Below are 18,021 nucleotides of genomic sequence, written 5' to 3'. Positions count from 1 at the left end.
GTATGGTTTATGAGGAACTCTGTGCTAAGAAATAGAATATTTATGTACTAGCACTGAAATATATCACCAAACATGGCTTATTTCACATTCTGCTCGCGGTTTTCTCATAAAATTAAATATTATAAATTCACCTATATTATAGAATGCACCCAAGTTTTGCACATGAGAAAATTTTAATCAGCATTCCACAGCTAACTTACTTTAGAAAGGAAAAGCTTCACCCTTTTTATAAATATTGAAAATAATTTCCCAAGGGAAGCATTAGATAGTGCAGACATAGAGTTCTGGTTTTCAATTATTTTTTAATTCCTAATTTTGTAGATATAGTTTAGTGGCAATAAGGATTGCCAAGCTCACATAAGACTCACCTCAGTTTGATCCTTAGCACCACTTTAAAAAAAAAAAAAGTAACACTAATAGTTCTTCTTGTAAAATGATGATTTATATTTAGAAACTTCCCTTTCCAACTGTTCAAAATCACCATACAAATCAACAAAAAGGCATTCTTTTAAAATAAATTTTAGGGTTTTTTTTTTTTTGGTGGGAGTGAGGAGAGGACTCATTTATGCCCTCTACTACTAAGCTACATGCCCAGCCCACACAAATTCTAAGTTCTAGATTTATTTATTGTTTTGTTTGTCTGTGTAGTCACCGGCCTCTGCCGCCTGAGTGTGGGGTGCATGCTCCACCACCACACTGGCATTAAGTTCTAGGTTTTAAATCACTAAGAAATACACTTCTGTTGCTATAATTCATTTTTTTAAAAAAGAAAAGAACTACATCTGTGTGTTAAATTTAAAGGCTAGCATTTCAGTTAGGCTTTCCATAAAATACAAATGGTAAAAACAAGAAAACAGGAGAAGCATACGCATAAAGGTGAAACATTCTCAGCTGCTCAGTTTCATCACTGTAAGGCTACATTAACAATTTAATTAATTATTGTGAAGGTGTTTCAAATATTTAGTAAATATGTGTGTAGAAAGCACTTGGCCCCTCTACTACTCGTGATAAAGATGATTACCTGATCTGGTGCTGACTCACAAGAATGTTTCATCTGATTATCCAATAATGAGTCAGGAGAGGGTTTAATATGATTATCCAAATTACAATTTCCAGGAGCCCTTTTTGTGCCTTTATTAATTTCAATAGCAATATTATTAATTTTAACTTCTTCAGATTTAATTCCTTTCATTTTATCCCGTTGGCAAGTTATATTATCATGCGGTTTCATCTCTAAAAACATACTTTGAGACACTGGATGAGGCATTTCTAAAACTGGTGTTGACAAACCAGTTTGTAATAAGCTCAACTTAGGAGACACTTGAGAGTCCAATTTATGTTGCTGCACAGAGTTAAATTTTGAGAGTTTAATTTTAGTCCAGTTGGAGTTCTTCTTCGTTGAGCTATTTATTCCATTTAGTATGCATTTCACTGGCTTTGTTTTCCTACTGGGAAAGAAACGATTGCACTGCACATCCTGGTTTGTTTCTTTATGGAGTATTTGTCTTTCAGCATCAGTCCCTTCCAATTTTACTTCTGCAGGCTTCTCCTCCTTTACACTTTCCACACATGACAATTCCTTTTTTACCTCTACAGTATCTGATTCAATTTCACCAGCAATTTCTTCACAAAGTTGGAGAATGCTCCCTCTTTTGCTCTTTCCAGCTTGCTCCGATTCATGGTCAATACTGTGTTCAGGCACTAATGGCAGTGGAGTTTGGGGGAATTTTGTGCTAGTACTCACTTGTGTATGAGCTGATTTTCTCAGTTCATTCTTTTTAGAGACCACTGAAGTAGCTGCTTTTAATTTTTTAATCTCAGCAGTTACAGGCACGGGTTTTATATCTTCTTTTCTAATAGTCTTCTGGAGACATTTTTCAGATCCTTGGTTACACTGAGAACTACAAGTAGAAGTTGTCTGATGCTGTACTTTGCGCTTCTTTCCTTTGGGAGAATTTATTACTTCATTTGTAACTGAATGTCTGTCCTCCTTACAATCAGACTTTATTTCAAGCACTTTCCTTTTCACATGCTTTTGATTTACTTTATTACATTGAGTACTGTTCCACTGTTCTTTTCTTGATGGTTGCAAATTCTGTTTAACTGTGTGAATTTGACCCTGAATCTCTCTACTGCGCAAAGACCTTGTTGTACACTCTGTTAACTGTTGCAGTCTTTGTGATCTGCGGTTAAGCTGTTCATTCCCTTTGAAAGTTACAAGTGATAATTTTTCCTGACATAATTTCTTCTTTTGTGAAGATTGAGATTGTCCCTTCACAGTTACTATATTTTTATTAATGGAGTTAGTAGCATTTTTATCAGCTGAACATGATGCTGACCTTGTACTCATTCGCATTCCAAATTCAGACTGATTTATTTTACTTTTGTTGGAAAATCTAACCGGTGCCTTTTCAGCTTCCTTGGAGCCTGATTTCTTTGCTGGACTGTTTTGAGAACCTTCAATTTCTTGTTCTAAATTCTCATCTTCACTTTCTTTAGTAATTTTGGAAGAATTTTCTTTTGATTTCTCCTGAATGGACATTATTCCTGAGTAATGTCTTTCTTTCTGAGGAGTTTTTGAGGACTGTGTCCAGGCAGGTACAGATGCTTAGTATTATCACTAAGGAGTAGATCTTAAAAAAATCAACTTTAACTTATACTGATGTACATTTCCAACAAAAATATCAGGTTGTTTCAAGTAAGGTTGCTCTTGGCAATTTCTAAGACATGAGAAAAGCTGGCATAAATGTTGAAAGATATTTGCTTTCTGCTGGATAGGGAAATGAAAATCTGAAGAAAATTCTAATTTAATATTTTCAGAAGTTTTTATTTTTTTAATGAAAATAAACTTCATTCAGATCCAATTTGTTTCAATTACGATTAGTTTCCAGCCTAACCCTATTACTAGGAGTTATTTATCACTGACCTGTCTGCTTTGACAAAATTTCTGAAAAGTTTTTTCTTCTGAAGTCTACAGCTACTGGATGTTGATGAATTTGTAACATGTCTTATGGCTAACAGGTTTCTTTCCTTGTTTGCCAAGTTTGTTGGTTTGTGGCTTCTATTTAATCTCCTTCGCTTAGTAAAGTGCTCTATTAATATAGATTTTCTTTTGTGCTGCCATTTCTGAAAAATTAAAAGATAGACATTAAGTTTTATATAATCCAAAAAATATATCAAGAATACTATACAGAAAAACGTCATTTAAATAAACTTTAATTCCTTCTTTTAGACTATATTCTTTAGAATAATAATAAAGTCTCCCAAATGTATTTTTCTATCATCTTAAGACTTATTTTAAGTGCATGAATATTTTGCCTAAATATATGTGCACCACATGAATGCTTGGTATCCACAGAGGTCAGAAAGGGATGTTGGATCTTGGAACTCTCCAGTACTTATGATTTGGATGCTTGAGTCAATGCGTAGGTGGTAGGCATTGAACCCAGGTCCTCTGCAAGAGCAACAAGTATTCTAAACCACTGAACCATCTCTCCCACCTCTCCCAAATATAATCTCCAATAACAATTTATCTTATTAAAAATATGCTTAAAAATTTATCCCCTGAGATTTACTTACAGTTCTTTTCCCACAAGATAAAACTGATGTTTCAGCCACCATAACTCAAGAAAATCTGATAAAACCATTCCTTATAACCTCTTCTTAACACATTATACAGCACCTAAAAAATAATAATTAAAATGTTTTAAAAGAAAACAATGTACTTATCCACTAACTTCTGATCCAAATAACATCCTATAATCCTAATTCTACCCTGACCATAACACTAGTACTTACCACAGCCCATTTTATATATATAACATTTAATTTCATTATTTCTATCTTGAAGTACACTCTGGTACATGCATCTATTAGAATAGTATACATCCATTATATACTGTGAAAAAAAGTTTTAAAATTCAAAAAAGAAAATTCACAATGTAAACATTAAATGGTGTAGGGGGGTGGTTCTGATGCTAAGGTCCTGTTCCCCCCCCCCAAATTGGTTCTTTTTTTTTTTGGTTTTTGTTTTTTTGGTTTTTCGAGACAGGGTTTCTCTGTGTGGTCCTGGCTATCCTGGAACTCACTCTGTAGACCAGGCTGGCCTCCAACTCAGAAATCCACCTGCCTCTGCCTCCCAAGTGCTGGGATTACAGGCATGGGCCACCACACCCAGCTTCCCCAATTGGTTCTTGATCTGTCAGGAAAGAAAGCCATGGGCCAATTGCTGGGTAGAAGGTGTTATGTTCATAAAAAGAGAGTGATGTTTTAAAGACTATGGTATATGGTGGTGATATGGGGGGGAATGTCCCAGCGGGCCCAGTCATCCCTTCCCCCGAGGGATCAGACACACACAGACATGGTATAGAATAGTTTATTTAGGGCAGAGGATGGGAGTTAATGGGGTAGTGGAGGCAGAGAAAGGCAAAGAGTAGAGAAGTGGAGGCCGGCCATGACCACGTGGAGAGAGGGGGGAGGGGAGGAGAGCCCAAGAGGGGCAGAGAGGAGAGAGGTGAGAGTGCCAAGAGGTAAGAGAGATAAGAGAGAGGAGGAGGCCCAGTGTCTTCTTGTATAGTGGGCCAGGCCTACCTGGCTGTTGCCAGACAACTGTGGGGAGGGGCATACCTGGCTGTTGCCAGGCAACTGTGGAGTGGACCTTAGAATCCTAACAGAAGGTACAGGCAGGACTTCTGGGTCCCTGGAGGAAAAGGGAGAGACATAAGGAGAGACAGAGTTTCACCATGCTTCTGATGGAGAAGGATTGAAGAGCCATTTGAGATCTCAAAACAGCGTAGTCTGTTGGCAGCTCCTACAGGCAGGTGACCGACCAGGTAGGGGCTTAAGCAAGGGACTAGCCTCTAGTTTAGGATAGGTGGGAGGTAGGGAGCTAAGAGTAATAATAAGGGCACTTTTTCTTCCTCCGGCAGGAGATAGTAGCACCTAGCAACTGTGCCAAGAAAGCAAGTTGAAACTGAACAACTGTGTGTCTGTGTCTTTTATCCCTGGATTCAAGGGAAGGTGGGCAGGGCCTGTTCACAGAGTTAAGGCGGGGTAGTGAAAAGCTACATGCAACAAAAAGGATTAAACAAAGCAAAATTATATGAAGAAAAGCTTTACATATATATGTAGAAAAAAAAGAGTCACATAACTAAAGCTAGCTTAATTAAAACCCTGAGTAGGTAAATAAAGGGTAAGAAAATCTATGAACTAGATGAAAAATACTGATGAATAGCAAATAGAAGTAAAAAAAAAATTAAGAGCTGGAAATGCAAATAACTTGGTAGAGTGATTGCCTAGAATGTACAAAACCCTGCAGGACTTTGATCTCCATCACCTCATAAAATCAAGTGTGTCCCAGCACTTGGGAAATAAAGGCAGGATGATCAAAAATTCAAGGCCATTCTCTGGCAATAGGAAACTTTGTCTCAAAAAATAAATTAACAAACAGAAACAGATTAAAATGAAAGGACTAAAGGCAATGGTTAATATGGCCCAATGACTAAGAGTACTAACTGCTCTTGCAAAGGACTCAGGTTTGGTTTCCAGCATTCACATCAGATAGCTCACGACCACCTTTAAGTTCAAGAGGATCCAATGTTCTCTGGCCTCTATGTGCACCTACAAGAATATATGCACACATGCTCACATGGGCACATGAACATGAATTAAAAATGAATAAATAAATCTTTAAAAAAAATTACATAAACCCACTGAAGAACCACCCATGGAAGCCAGGCATAGTAATACACCCTTTAATCTCAGCACTAAGGAGGCAGAGGTAGGCGGATCTCTGAGTTCAAGGCTGCCTGGTGTACAAAGTGAATTCCAGGACAGTCAGAACGATATAATAAGACCCAGTCATGAAAAATTAAACAACAAAAATAATCAGAATTACAATTAACCATTTTAATGTCAATATTACAAGCAAGAAAATGCAAAATCCTTCAAAATACTGAAAGAAAATTATGCTCTAAGTACAGTATTTTACCCAAAGAGTTAAGTATGCGTCTAAAACAAAGATATTTTCAGATATGTCATCAAAAAGTATGATTAGACATGGCTGCATATGCCTTTAATCCTATCACTTGGAAGGAAGCAGACCAATCTCTGAAAATTCAAGGACAGCCTGATCTACATGTAGCTAGTTCCAGGCTACCCAGGGGTACTTGGTGAAACCGTGTCTCTAAATAAGTAAAAATAAGGTGAGAATACCCCTTGCATCCACATGTATATGCCCATACACATAAAAACATGTGTACACAGATCCTCTATATAGACAAAATTAAAGTTCTAAATAGAATGTTACAAAGAATTTTATTTCTAGGAATTTATAAATATACTTACATGAATGCATAGAAACATAATCACAACATTTGTTTCAATACCATATCAACATAGTGAAGCTGAAACTTCTTGTTTCTTTGGAAAGTCAGTTATGTCAAATGATGTTTTGCTGAAGTAGACACAAGTAAAAGGATGTTTCACTAAAGCAGACTGTTTAGCTGAAGAGGACACAGGTGAAAGAATGTTTTGCTAAAGCAAACACATAAAAGAAAACATGAAGGATTCTTCACTAAAGACAAGCATGTATTGGTTTGCCTTACACTGTGTTGCTGAGCTCCATTTTTTGTCGTTCCATAGAGAGAAATGTACCAAAAAAACTTCAAGTAGTATTCTTACAGCGTCTTGCTACTTCCAGACTCTGGCTGGTTGATGTCAACTGATACAGATTCACATGGAGTTCTGCTAAGAAAGACTCATGTGCTGAGGCAAGACCTGTGGAAGGACACATGATATTTAGAAGGAGTGTAAATAGCATTCCACGGACAGTGAGGAGGCATTCATTGCTAGCTTTGCAACGCTTTGCTTCTTGGTCTTGCATTTTTGTCTTCACTTCATTGCTTCATTAAGAAACACAGCAGAGAACTTCTGACCTGGTGTCCCTATTGTCCTGGTCCCCTGCTGACTCGTGCCAATTCAGCAGAGGCCTCGCTATTTCTGTTAGGTCATGCCACCACTGCTGATTTAAGTCTGCTATTCTGACACTGCTGAACTAGACTACTGGTATAATCGTGAAGTGTTTGCAAGTGGATCAAGCCACCACTGATGATTCCTATTAATGAACTACTGATTTCCTGAAATGAAGATTGGTCTGCGCCAAAGAACAATTTCAAACAGGTCCACTTCCCCCCTATCCTAATAACCTTTCTTTTCTACTACCTCTGGTGGACTAGAAAGGAAGTTAAGATATTTAAGAATCCATATTAAAAGTAGGATTTGAAAAATCAAAGCCTACAACACAAACTACCCCTATAAATATCACTGTAACACTGCCTGTATCATTGATGAGAATTATACAATAAAATAAAGTGACAGCCTGACTTTAAGTTTTATTTTCAATTCTTTATTTTATAAATAAATTTATATTATATTATTTTAGACAGAGTCTCGCCATGTGTCATAATCATTGTTCTATTGTTGTGAAGAGACACATGAACAAGACAACTCTTATAAAGGAAGTATTTATATTGGGAGCGAAAAAGAAATATTTATATTGGGGCCTTGCTTATATTTTCAGAGGCTTAGTCCATTATTCTCATGACAGGGAGTATGGCTGCATACAGGCAGGTGCTAGAGCAGTAGCTGAGGGCTACATCCTGATTCTCAGGCCTCAGAATGAATGGGCTCTTGAAACCTCAAGTTCACCCCCAGTGACACACCTCCTTTAATAAAGACATACCTCACAATCCTTATAATACTATCAAAGAGTTCTGCTCCCTGGTGAGTATCCATTATAAACCTCTGGGGACCATTCTTATTCAAATCGCTATATAATTCAGGCTAACTAGGAACCTCAGGGGTGCTGGGATTAAAGGTACACATCAATACGCCAGTTTAAATTTTTTTTTTTTTTGCTGGGTGGTGGTGGCGCACGCCTTTAATCCCAGTACTTAGGAGGCAGTGGCAGGTGGATTTCTGAGTTTGTGTAGGCCAGTCTGGTCTACAAAGTGAGTTCCAGGACAGCCAGAGCTACATAGAGAAACCCTGTTTCAAAAAAAACAAAACAAAAAAAATTTTTTTCTAAAGTGAATCTTGGTGGTACATGCCTTACAATTGAGAAATGGAAACAGGGGACTCAAAAGTCCAAGGTCAGACTGGAGAGATGGCTCTGCTGTTAAGAGCACTGGCAGCTCTTCTAGAGGTCCTGAGTTCAATTCCAAGCAACTCACAACCATCTATCATGGGACCTGATGCCCTCTTCTCGTGTGTCTGAAGACAGGTACAGTCTGAAGATGAGCTACAGCATACTCATTAAATAAATAAATAAATAAATAAATAAATAAATAAATCTATCTTAAAAAAAAAAAGTACAAGGGCCCAGCAGTGGTGGCACACACCTTTGATCCCAGCCCTTGGGAGGCAGAGGCAGGCGGATTTCTGAGTTCGAGGCCATCAGAGTGAGGTCTACAGAGTGAGTTCCAGAACAGCCAGGGCTACACAGAGAAACCCTGTCTCCAAAAACCAAAAAAGAAAAAAAAAAAAAAATCCAAGGTTTTGCTAGACTATATATGGCAAGCTTGAGACCTGCCACCTAGAATGTATAAAACTCTGTCTCAAGAAAAAAAACACACAGTATAGAGATAATCTCCTATGTACTGTATAGAATAATCATCTGTCAATAAAAAGCTAAAGGCCAATAAACTGAGGTCAGGAGATTTTTCAACTGGGACTGGAAAGCAGACTTAAGAGACCAGTCACATAGCTGAACTCAGGTAAGAATAGAACATTGAGAATTAGTAAGAGTCAGCCCTGGGGTGTGGGTGGAAAAGTCTTCAGCAATAAATGGTGCTCAAAGTTTGGGCTCTCAGAATCCATGCTTAGCACCTAAGAAGCCACGGGAAAGGATGGTTTAGCTCATTGCTCTGTGGGGGTGGGCAGGCTGCTTTGTGTGAGTAGAACAGCTTAAGTCCTGTAGAGAGAGGAAGCCTGTAAGCAATATGGGGTATGGCAGGAACAGAGCCTCTAGGCACAGGCCCCAAGTGAGCACACTGCTCTAGGAAGCCAGTGCTTTGCTCAGTAGAAGGTGCTGTTCATGTGGCAGTCCATGGAAAAACATCAGCCCAGTCCCAGCCCACTGCATCCACAGTCAGGTGACTGCCACCCAAGCCCAGTGTGTTAGGGCATGGGGGCCCAAGACTACCAGCAGGTGCTCAGCAGCTGAACTGTAGGGGCATCAGACAAGCCTGACCATGACCAGCACAAGGCAGAACCAAGGGGGGCAGCCTGCTAGACCAAGCTGTAGGGGAGCAACACCAGGTGCTAAATGAACAGCAGAAGGAACGCCAGAGACAATCTTCAAAACAAATCCAAACCCAGACACAAGCCTCTACCCAAACTAAGTAGCTTTGAAATTATGTAAATGCTAAAACTCCATATAGAAAGTCATAGGGAGAAAGTCTCTAAAGGAAGAAATTATAAAGATTAAGAAGGAAAGTATTTTCTATGTTAAAAATGGAAAAATGACAATGCATCTGGATCCCATATTTTATTTCATGTATTAACACATAAATAACTGTCTTTTCAGTAATGATTACAATTTTATATATGTTAGATTCTAATGCTTTGAATTAATCGGCCCCCCCAAAATTGGGAATCTGAGTGTCCAAACACTGAAGGTCCTTGTCCCCAATTGGGTTTTGATCATCAACAAAGAGCTAACAGCCAATGGCTGGGCAAATAGATTGAGGTGGGACCTTTAGATTTGTGCAGGCTAGGAACTGGGAGAAAAGGAGGAGAGGGAGAATCACCATGATTAAAAGGGAGATGGATCAGATTTAGAGCTGCAGAAGGCAAATCATCTGAAATGTAAATGATAAGAAATGCAGCCCCTCCCCCTCCCCAAGGCTACCCAGAAGCAGCTTGGGCAGTAAAGACTAGGGAGCCACCCAGAAGGAGCCAGTGCAACAAAGATGATTAGAAAGTGTTAAGCCAGGATTATAGGACTGAAATGTGTGCTAGCCAGAGGGAGGATTAGAACTGCACAGTCTTTGAGCCCAGAGTATTTAAAATTAACTGTGTGCCCTAGCCCTACTGGTTCAGCAGTAAGGAACAGTTGCTACTCTTGCAAAAGACCTGGATTCAGTTCCCAGCATCCACTACACAGCTTAAAACTACCTGTGACTCCAGTGTCAGAGACTCTTACGCCTCCGTGGACACAAGACACATACACAGTATACATACATATATACAAGCAAACACCCATACACATAAAAATAAGTAAATATTTTTAAAAATAAAAAAGCAAAGTTGTACCTTTCTAAGTTTAATCTTCAGTAGTGCCCTCTATACAAACACCCCCCCCACACACACACACCCACACACATGTATGCACACAAAAAACTGTTTTAAATGGAAAAATATTATAGCTCAGCAGTCAAGAAAATTGGCTACTCTTCCAGAGATCTAGTCTAGATTCTCAAAACCAACAGAGAAGCTCACAACCATCTATAATTCCAGGTGCCTCTCCACACTGACTATCCTGAATGATCCCCGAGGCCTGGTATATGACTCAAGCAGCCAAAGGTGCTACTTAGAAACCTGGTCACCTTAATTCAATTCCAGAGCCCAAATGGTGTAAGAAGAGCACCATTAACTCTCATTGTCCTTTATCTCCCATCAGTATCTCTCCTTCCAACCACCCCGCCTCTCATACACATACACGAATGAATGAATGAATGAATGAATGAAAACATAAGAATGGGTTTCTGATCCCAGAGCAGCCCCCAAATAATCAATAATAAACCAGGTTTATCAATTCAGTCACTATTAACATTTTTAGACTAGATAAAGACCCTATTGCAAAGAGGTGTCTGTGTGAATAGAGGGTGTTTTAGAAGCAATATCCATGGCCTATACCCGGTAGATGCCAACAGCATTCCTTTTCCCAGTATTGTCAAGATGTCCAGACAATGCCAAATGTCCAGAAAAGCAAATCTACCACTTGAGACATAAAAGATTAGCAATTACAAAACACCTATTATTTAAGGAACTCAAACAAGGTAAGCCAATTCTCAGAGCTGTACTGCAGTATTCCACAATCCTGTGAGTCCTGAACTACACTCAGGTTTATAGTGGCTGTTGTGTTTTCTGTTAAAGCCAAATGTTCAGTAGTTTCTGTATTTCTATCTTACAAGCTCTAGCTCTGCAGTCATCTCTTCTTTATTTAAATCTCTGTGTAACTTTCCAATGAACTCTTATAATTTAAGGTCATTTAAAAGTCTCTCATGTTCAACATGCCAGCAAGGACTAGCAAGATGGTTCAGCAGGTAAAAATATTTGCCAAAAAAGCCTAGCTACTTGAGGCTCACATAAAAGTGGAACTCTCAAGAAAATTCACTCCATATCTATGTGCACGTATATACATATACACACACACACACACACACACACATACACACACCTCTAAAACCAAAAAATGTGAGGCTCATGCCTACTAGGCAAACACTACCACTGAGCTGCTTTGACAAAACTTTCTGTTATCATAAAACTTGAACTTAACTGTCAATCAACTCATGATACTATGCCCTTTCTCCACCCACACACTAGGCTTAAGAATTTAGTAACTAGAAGGGAGGGTAATGGCACAGTCTTTAATCCCAGCACTTGGGAGGCAGAGGCAGATGGATTTCTGAGTTTGAGGCCATCCTGGTCAACAGAGTAAGTTCCAGAATAGCTATATAGAGAAAACCCGTCTCAAAAAAACTGAACAAAAAAAGAGAGAAAGAGAGAACCTAATCACAGCAACGGCAAGCAAATGTAGTATTAATATATGCAAACATATCCAAAGCAGTTCCAAAATACTCAAGAAAAGCAAAATACCAAGTCAGAATAAGGTTGCTATGTAACTAGACTGCCTTCATGCTTCCTTGCCTCTGCCTCGCAAGTGTTAAGATTACAGGTGTGTATACCTAGTTTCCAAAATAAAATTTTGACAGCCTTTAGAAATAGCAAGTACATAAACTACTAAGTATAATTTTCTAAAGATGATTATATATATACACAACTGAGAGAAAACACACTAGTTTAGAAATGGAACTCAGCAGAAAACCACTTGCCAACCATGTTCAAGGTTTTGGGTTCCAAACAAGCACAACAAAAGACCAATAAATAAATTTAAAAAACTGCAAGGTTTTCTATTCAAGGAAACTGAGGCAAAAAGATCCCTTGGAGCCTGAGTTCAAGGCTAGGCCAGCTGGGCAACAATAGAGTGCCATCTCACTAAAAAGAGATTAAAAATAGGGCTGGTGAGATGGCTCAGCAGTTAAGAGCGCCAACTGCTCTTCCAAAGGTCCTGAGTTCAAATCCCAGCAAAACCACATGGTGGCTCACAACCATTTGTAAGGAGATCTGACACCCTCTTCTGGAGTGTCCAAAAACAGCTACAGTATACTTACATATATAAATAAATCTTTAAAAATAAAAATAAAATTAAAAAAAGATAAAAATAAAAAAGTTAAAAACCAAGTATAAAAGAGACCAATGATATACAATTGAGTACAAGGAATTTAGAAAGTTTTGGACTCCACATTGTAACTAACCTTTAAGATATCCTAACTTACTGGGGGTTTTTTTTTGTTGTTGTTGTTGTTGTTGTTTTGCACAATTACAATTATCTAAAAGTTATTAAAAGCTCTCAACAAATCCTGGGAAACTGGATTTTCTTCCTAGACTTCAGTCAGAAATTGCTAACTGAACTAGATACAGAAGCTCACAGGACAATCCAGCTGTATTCTATTAAACCAAACACTAAGGCAATTATAAAATGCAATACAACTGCCATTCTTTAGCAAAATAATTTGGAGAATTGTTGTGTATCATTAAAGATGCTATTTGTATTAACAGCTTTTAGATTTACTTGTTGAATATGTATGAATGTCTTGCCTGTATGTATGTATGGATGGATGGATGGATGGATGGATGAATCTTTTATACACAGTACTCCAGAGGGAGAAGCCAGTCAGGACTATGTAGTGAGGTCCTATCACTCCAAAAGAGAAGAGGGGCAGAGGGTAGAACACTCAGATGCTATGACACCTATAACACCTATAATTTCTCACCACCTGAGAGGTGAAGGCAGTTGTACTTTAAGGCCAATGTGAGCTACAGGGGACCCTATCTTTAAAACACTAAGAGGAAGAGAACAACTACATTCTCTTATTTTTATTTACTCCTTGAGGTTTTCCCTACAGGATCAGAATGAATCTGGCTATCTTCAAACATTCATACCACCAAACATTCCACCCTCCCCCAAGCAGAAAAGACCCAAAGCCCTATAAGTTGTCTTCATTTCACTGAATAAATCCCCAACTCCTCTAAGTCAAAGAACTTTAATTAAGTTCATAGAGGCCACACACAAATACAGACATAAAAGCAGAGTAGTAAGCCTAGAGAGATGGCTTAGTGGTTAAGAACACTGACTGCTCTTCTGAAGGTCCCGAGTTCAAATTCCAGCAATCACACGATGGCTCACAACCATCCGTAATAAGCTTTAACGCCCTCTTCTGGTGCGTGTAAGGACAGCTACAAAATAATAAAGTCTTTAGGCCAGAGCAAGCAGAGGTCCTGAATTCAATCCCCAGCAACCACACCCATCAGTACAGCTACAGTGAACTCATATATACATATTAAATAAATAAATCTTTCTGAGAAGAGTATCAATGAAAGAGGGAATGAGAGGTGAATATGACTAAAATTCATTATATAAATAAAATCAAACAGTAAAAAAAGCAAAACATGAGTAAGAACAATCCTTCATTATCAATTAGAATTATAGTAATTACAAAATTTCGGTGAATATACAGCCAAAGAATTTTCACTGATTCATGTATATATGTAAGAAAAGCCTGAACTTCAAAAGGGTCAATAAAATTCTTTAATGAATTAACCTAGGGTATTAGCAATTTTACCGGTATTAGTTTCCATTATCTAAATGTATTACTATCAGTAAAGGTTATTCAATGAACTCTGGGAAGCATAAATCTCCTAGAAGTCATAGAAAAATACTCAACTATTGTACTGGCTAGTTTCGTGTGTCAACTTGACACAGGCTGGAGTTATCACAGAGAAAGGAGTTTCAGTGGGGAAGTGTCTCCTTGAGATCCAGCTGTGGGGCATTTTCTCAATTAGTGATCAAGCGGGGAGGGCCCCTTGTGGGTGGTTCCACCTTTGGGCTGGTGCTCTTGGGTTCTATAAGAGAGCAGGCTGAGCAAGCCAGGGGAAGCAAGCCAGTAAGAAACATCCCTCCATGGCCTCTGCATCAGCTTCTGCTTCCTAACCTGCTTGAGTTCCAGTCCTGACTTCCTTTAGTGATGAACTGCAACATGGAAGTGTAAGCTCAATAAACCCTTTCCTCCCCCAACTTGCTTCTTGGTCATGATGTTTGTGCAGGAATAGAAACCCTAAGACAATTATTATAAGAAAACATTATTTTGGATTATGCAACCCTAGTCACTTTTATTTTTAGGACAAATATAATCAACTCTTGTGTTTTGACGAATTACCAAGTCAAAAAAAAAAAAAAAAAAAAAAGACCATCTTGCAAAGGTTGTGTTCATCTTTAGTGTCTTTTCTGTGAAGCATAATTTATCAATTTAAATGAAGGCACAAAACCCTTGCATGAAACAAATATTAATAAAATAAGGACAATAGGGGACAAAAAATTGAGGACAATAGGGGAATATTCAAGAGGCCTCATCCTTCCCTGAAGATCTACAAGCAGTTAGTTAATGGCTGGTGGAGGGAGAGACATTTTCTTCTGAGTGTAAGCACTTAAGATATGATCCCAGGCCGGGCAGTGGTGGTGCACGCCTGTAATCCCAGCACTCAGGAGGCAGAGGCAGGCGGATTTCTTGAATTCGAGGCCAGCCTGGTCTACAGAGTGAGCTCCAGGACAGCCAGGGCTAGACAGAGAAAGCCTGTCTCGAAAAAACTAAATCCAAAAACAAAAAAACAAACAAAAAAGATGTGATCCCATAAAAATCTAACCAAATTCACAGTATTCACACACACACACACACACACAGGTCATGACAATAAAAAACGGGACTAGTTGAGAAGGAGTGGCAGGGGAATAAGGGTTAGGAGTAAATATGATGGAAATATATTCAATGTTTGAAAATGTAATAATGAAATAACTACATATAACATGCTAATCAGCAACTTGCAAAAAATTTTGTTCACTCCAAAATCATATTGCTGCCGGGTGTGGTGGCACACGCCTTTGGTCCCAGTGCTTAGGAGGCAGTGGCACGAGGATCTCACAGTTCAAGGCCAGCCTGGTTTACACAGAGAAACCGGCTCAAAAAATAAATAAATAAATAAATAAATTAAAAAAAAAAGAGTTATGTAAATGCTAATAAGCCAGGACAAATTTTGTTCTAAGAACTATGATTCTAGTGCCCTGGCCTAAGAGAAATATTGTGCCTTTAAAAAGGAGGGACAGTATGTCTACTACAGTTTTTTGTTTCCTCAGATGCTAAAGATCTGAATTAGGAGCTTCCAAATTAAGCCCTTTAATTTTGTTTTGTTCATGAAAGACTCAGTGAAAATTTTAGTTTTTTTCAAATTAAGAAAAAAAAAAATTCATGTGTTAGTACCCTATGTAAAACACAATCAGAGAAACTAAATACAGCTTAGTTCACTTAAGTCTTGACCGAAACAGCTGAAATCATATTTCACCAAGTTTCTTATTTTTGGTCCTAGAGACTGAACCTAGGGCTTTGGTTATGTTGAGCAATATACACAGATCCCTACCACACAGTCCATTCCTAGATATACTTATGTGTATGTATATTGTGGGCACCCGAGCCTTCAAGTCAGTTCTCTCCTTCCACATGATCAGAAATCAAACTCAGCTTGTCGGTCTCGGCCCCTCATTCCTACTTTTCAAAAATTAATTAGATTGGGGGAGAAGGGATAAAGGTCACATTTTATTATTTTACTAAATAAGATACTGTTTTGTGCCGGGCGGTGGTGGCACACGCCTTTAATCCCAGCACTTGGGAGGCAGAGGCTGGCGAATTTCTGAGCTCGAGGCCAGCCAGGTCTACAAAGTGAGTTCCAGGACAGCCAGGGCTACACAGAGAAACCCTGTCTCTAAAAACAATAAACAAAAAGCAACCAAAAAAAGAGACTGTTTTGTGCCAAGCATTAGCGGCACAAGCCTTTTAAATCCCAGCTCTGGGGAAGAAGAGGCAGGTGGATCTGAGTTCCAGGCCAGCCTGGATTACAAGGTGAATCTCTGAGAAAAGAGCTTAAAAAGATGTTTGTAATTTTTAATACCACTTAGATATTTTATGCAGCCACTGCTTCCTACTACAAGAAACTCGTTTCAGCAGACTGCTTCCATCTTCCTGTACTTCCTACTCCCCGCCTACCACGGTCCATGACAAAATTCTGTGCCTGTCTAATTTTCACAAGGCTCCATCCACTAGAGGCGGGGTGCGGAGATCCGACTTTCGGACTTTTGGTGACAGGCTACTCTGCCTCTGCAAAATAAAACCCTCGCTATAAGCTAAGACCCAATTCACTTCCGCTCGCATCTCCTGACCCAAACGAAACTTCCCTGAAGCCCTCAAAGGATCTATTTCTACCTGTCCTGCTCCCATCTCGAGCATGCATTATTTCCTGAAATGGGAAACCCGGACATCGCTCCCCTCCCAAGATGAAGACCGGGAGCCGGCATCCCCCACACCCCGCCCGGCACATAGCCAGGCCTTAGGGCTCAGGCCAGGTCAGCAGGAGGTTCAGGGGCCGCAGCCAGACTACAGCAGAAGGCAGGGGAACGACGGCGGAAGGAAGACGGACGGAAGGAGGGAGGCGGGGGCGGGGAGCAGGCCCGGGCTACCTGCGGGTCGGAGCGCAGGCTGTCCGCAGTCGCCATGGCTGCGCGCCACCTCCAGCCGTCCGAGGAGCCCGGCTCCTCACTAGCTACGGCAGCCGGCCGGTAGCGACAGGTGACGAGCAGCCGCCCACCTCGGGCGCCGGCGTCTGCGAGCCGCGCAGCTGGTTCCTGGGGGTGCCAGGAGCCCGGACACACGAGGAAGAGGTGTGCGGCAGCGCGACCCAGAAGGCGAGACGGAAGGACAGCCGTCCGCTCTCCGCGGGGGCTGGAGAGCTTGGCGAAGACGCGGGACCGTGGGGGGATGCCCACGTACCTTCCTGCTGCGCGGCCGGGGCTCCTCCTGCAGCTCGCGGGGCTCCTCACATCCGGGAACCCGGAGACACTCAGCTGCTTCTGCGGCGGCCGTCGCCGCCCCGCGGCACAAACACCAAACTTCCGGCGGCGGCGACGCCTCTCCCGTCAGATAGGAGTTACCTGAAGCCTCCCGTGGGTGCGCTTGCGCGGCGCCTGTCTTCGGGGCCCCAAGCCGCTCAGCTGACGCGCCCAGAAGACGAAAATGGCCGCCGCGCTCTGTGCGTGTCACGCAATTTTCAATCCGGCCGCGACAGCTGGGCGTCGGGTAAAGGCAAGCTGGCGTCCACACTCAGCGCAGGCGCGGTGGGAGGCCTCGCGTGCGCGCCTCCGCGGGTGGGCGCCTTACAGGGAGGGTGCAGCGCCCCCTATTGGTGGCGGCTTGTTCTCACGGTCATCTCAGGCCACACACCCACTTTAGGGCCATTTAGATGACTCAAAGGTGAACGCGCCTGCGGTCGAATAATACGACTGAGTTCGACCCCAGTGAGCCCCATGGTGGAAGAAAAAAGAGAAGAACTCCCGCAAACTGTCCTCTGACTAACATATGCCAGCCATTGCATATGCACCCGCACACACATAAATGAAAATTGTAATAAATTTGTAAAACCCCTTTCAAAAGAAACATACTTAGGCCCCAAATGTTGATGATTTGCTACAGGTTTCAGCACTTTCTGTGGGATCTAACCCAGAGCCTTATCCTTTGATCTTTAGTAGGGACCAATGTAAAGAAAAGGGGCAGGATTCAATATCCATTCTCTTTTACT

The 18,021-nt window shown here is 40.6% G+C and overlaps 1 protein-coding gene across 4 annotated transcripts in view; it reads right to left on the bottom strand.

Moving 5' to 3' along the window:
- The window catches only part of Esco1 (establishment of sister chromatid cohesion N-acetyltransferase 1), a 44,658-nt gene extending 27,343 nt beyond the window's left edge, over positions 1–17,315 (bottom strand). For 2 of the 4 annotated variants that reach the window (XM_052155260.1, XM_052155263.1), the window contains exons 1-4: positions 17,217–17,315; positions 6,606–6,777; positions 3,580–3,682; positions 1,022–3,126 (exon numbers count right to left, since the gene is read on the bottom strand). In XM_052155260.1, coding sequence (XP_052011220.1) covers positions 1,022–2,542 — 1,521 coding nt within the window. In that variant the 5' untranslated portion in view covers positions 2,543–3,126; positions 3,580–3,682; positions 6,606–6,777; positions 17,217–17,315. Of the gene's footprint in view, positions 1–1,021; positions 3,127–3,579; positions 3,683–6,345; positions 6,504–6,605; positions 6,778–17,216 lie in introns of all 4 variants that reach the window. The other 2 variants (XM_052155261.1, XM_052155262.1) reach the window with 2 other exon arrangements.
- Positions 17,316–18,021: the final 706 nt, after the last annotated feature.

This window comes from Apodemus sylvaticus, chromosome 13 (assembly GCF_947179515.1).
Source record: "Apodemus sylvaticus chromosome 13, mApoSyl1.1, whole genome shotgun sequence".
In the NCBI taxonomy this organism is placed as follows: Eukaryota; Metazoa; Chordata; class Mammalia; order Rodentia; family Muridae; genus Apodemus; species Apodemus sylvaticus.
Note: the sequence above shows the minus strand (reverse complement) of the source record. Positions and strands in the feature narration are given on the sequence as shown.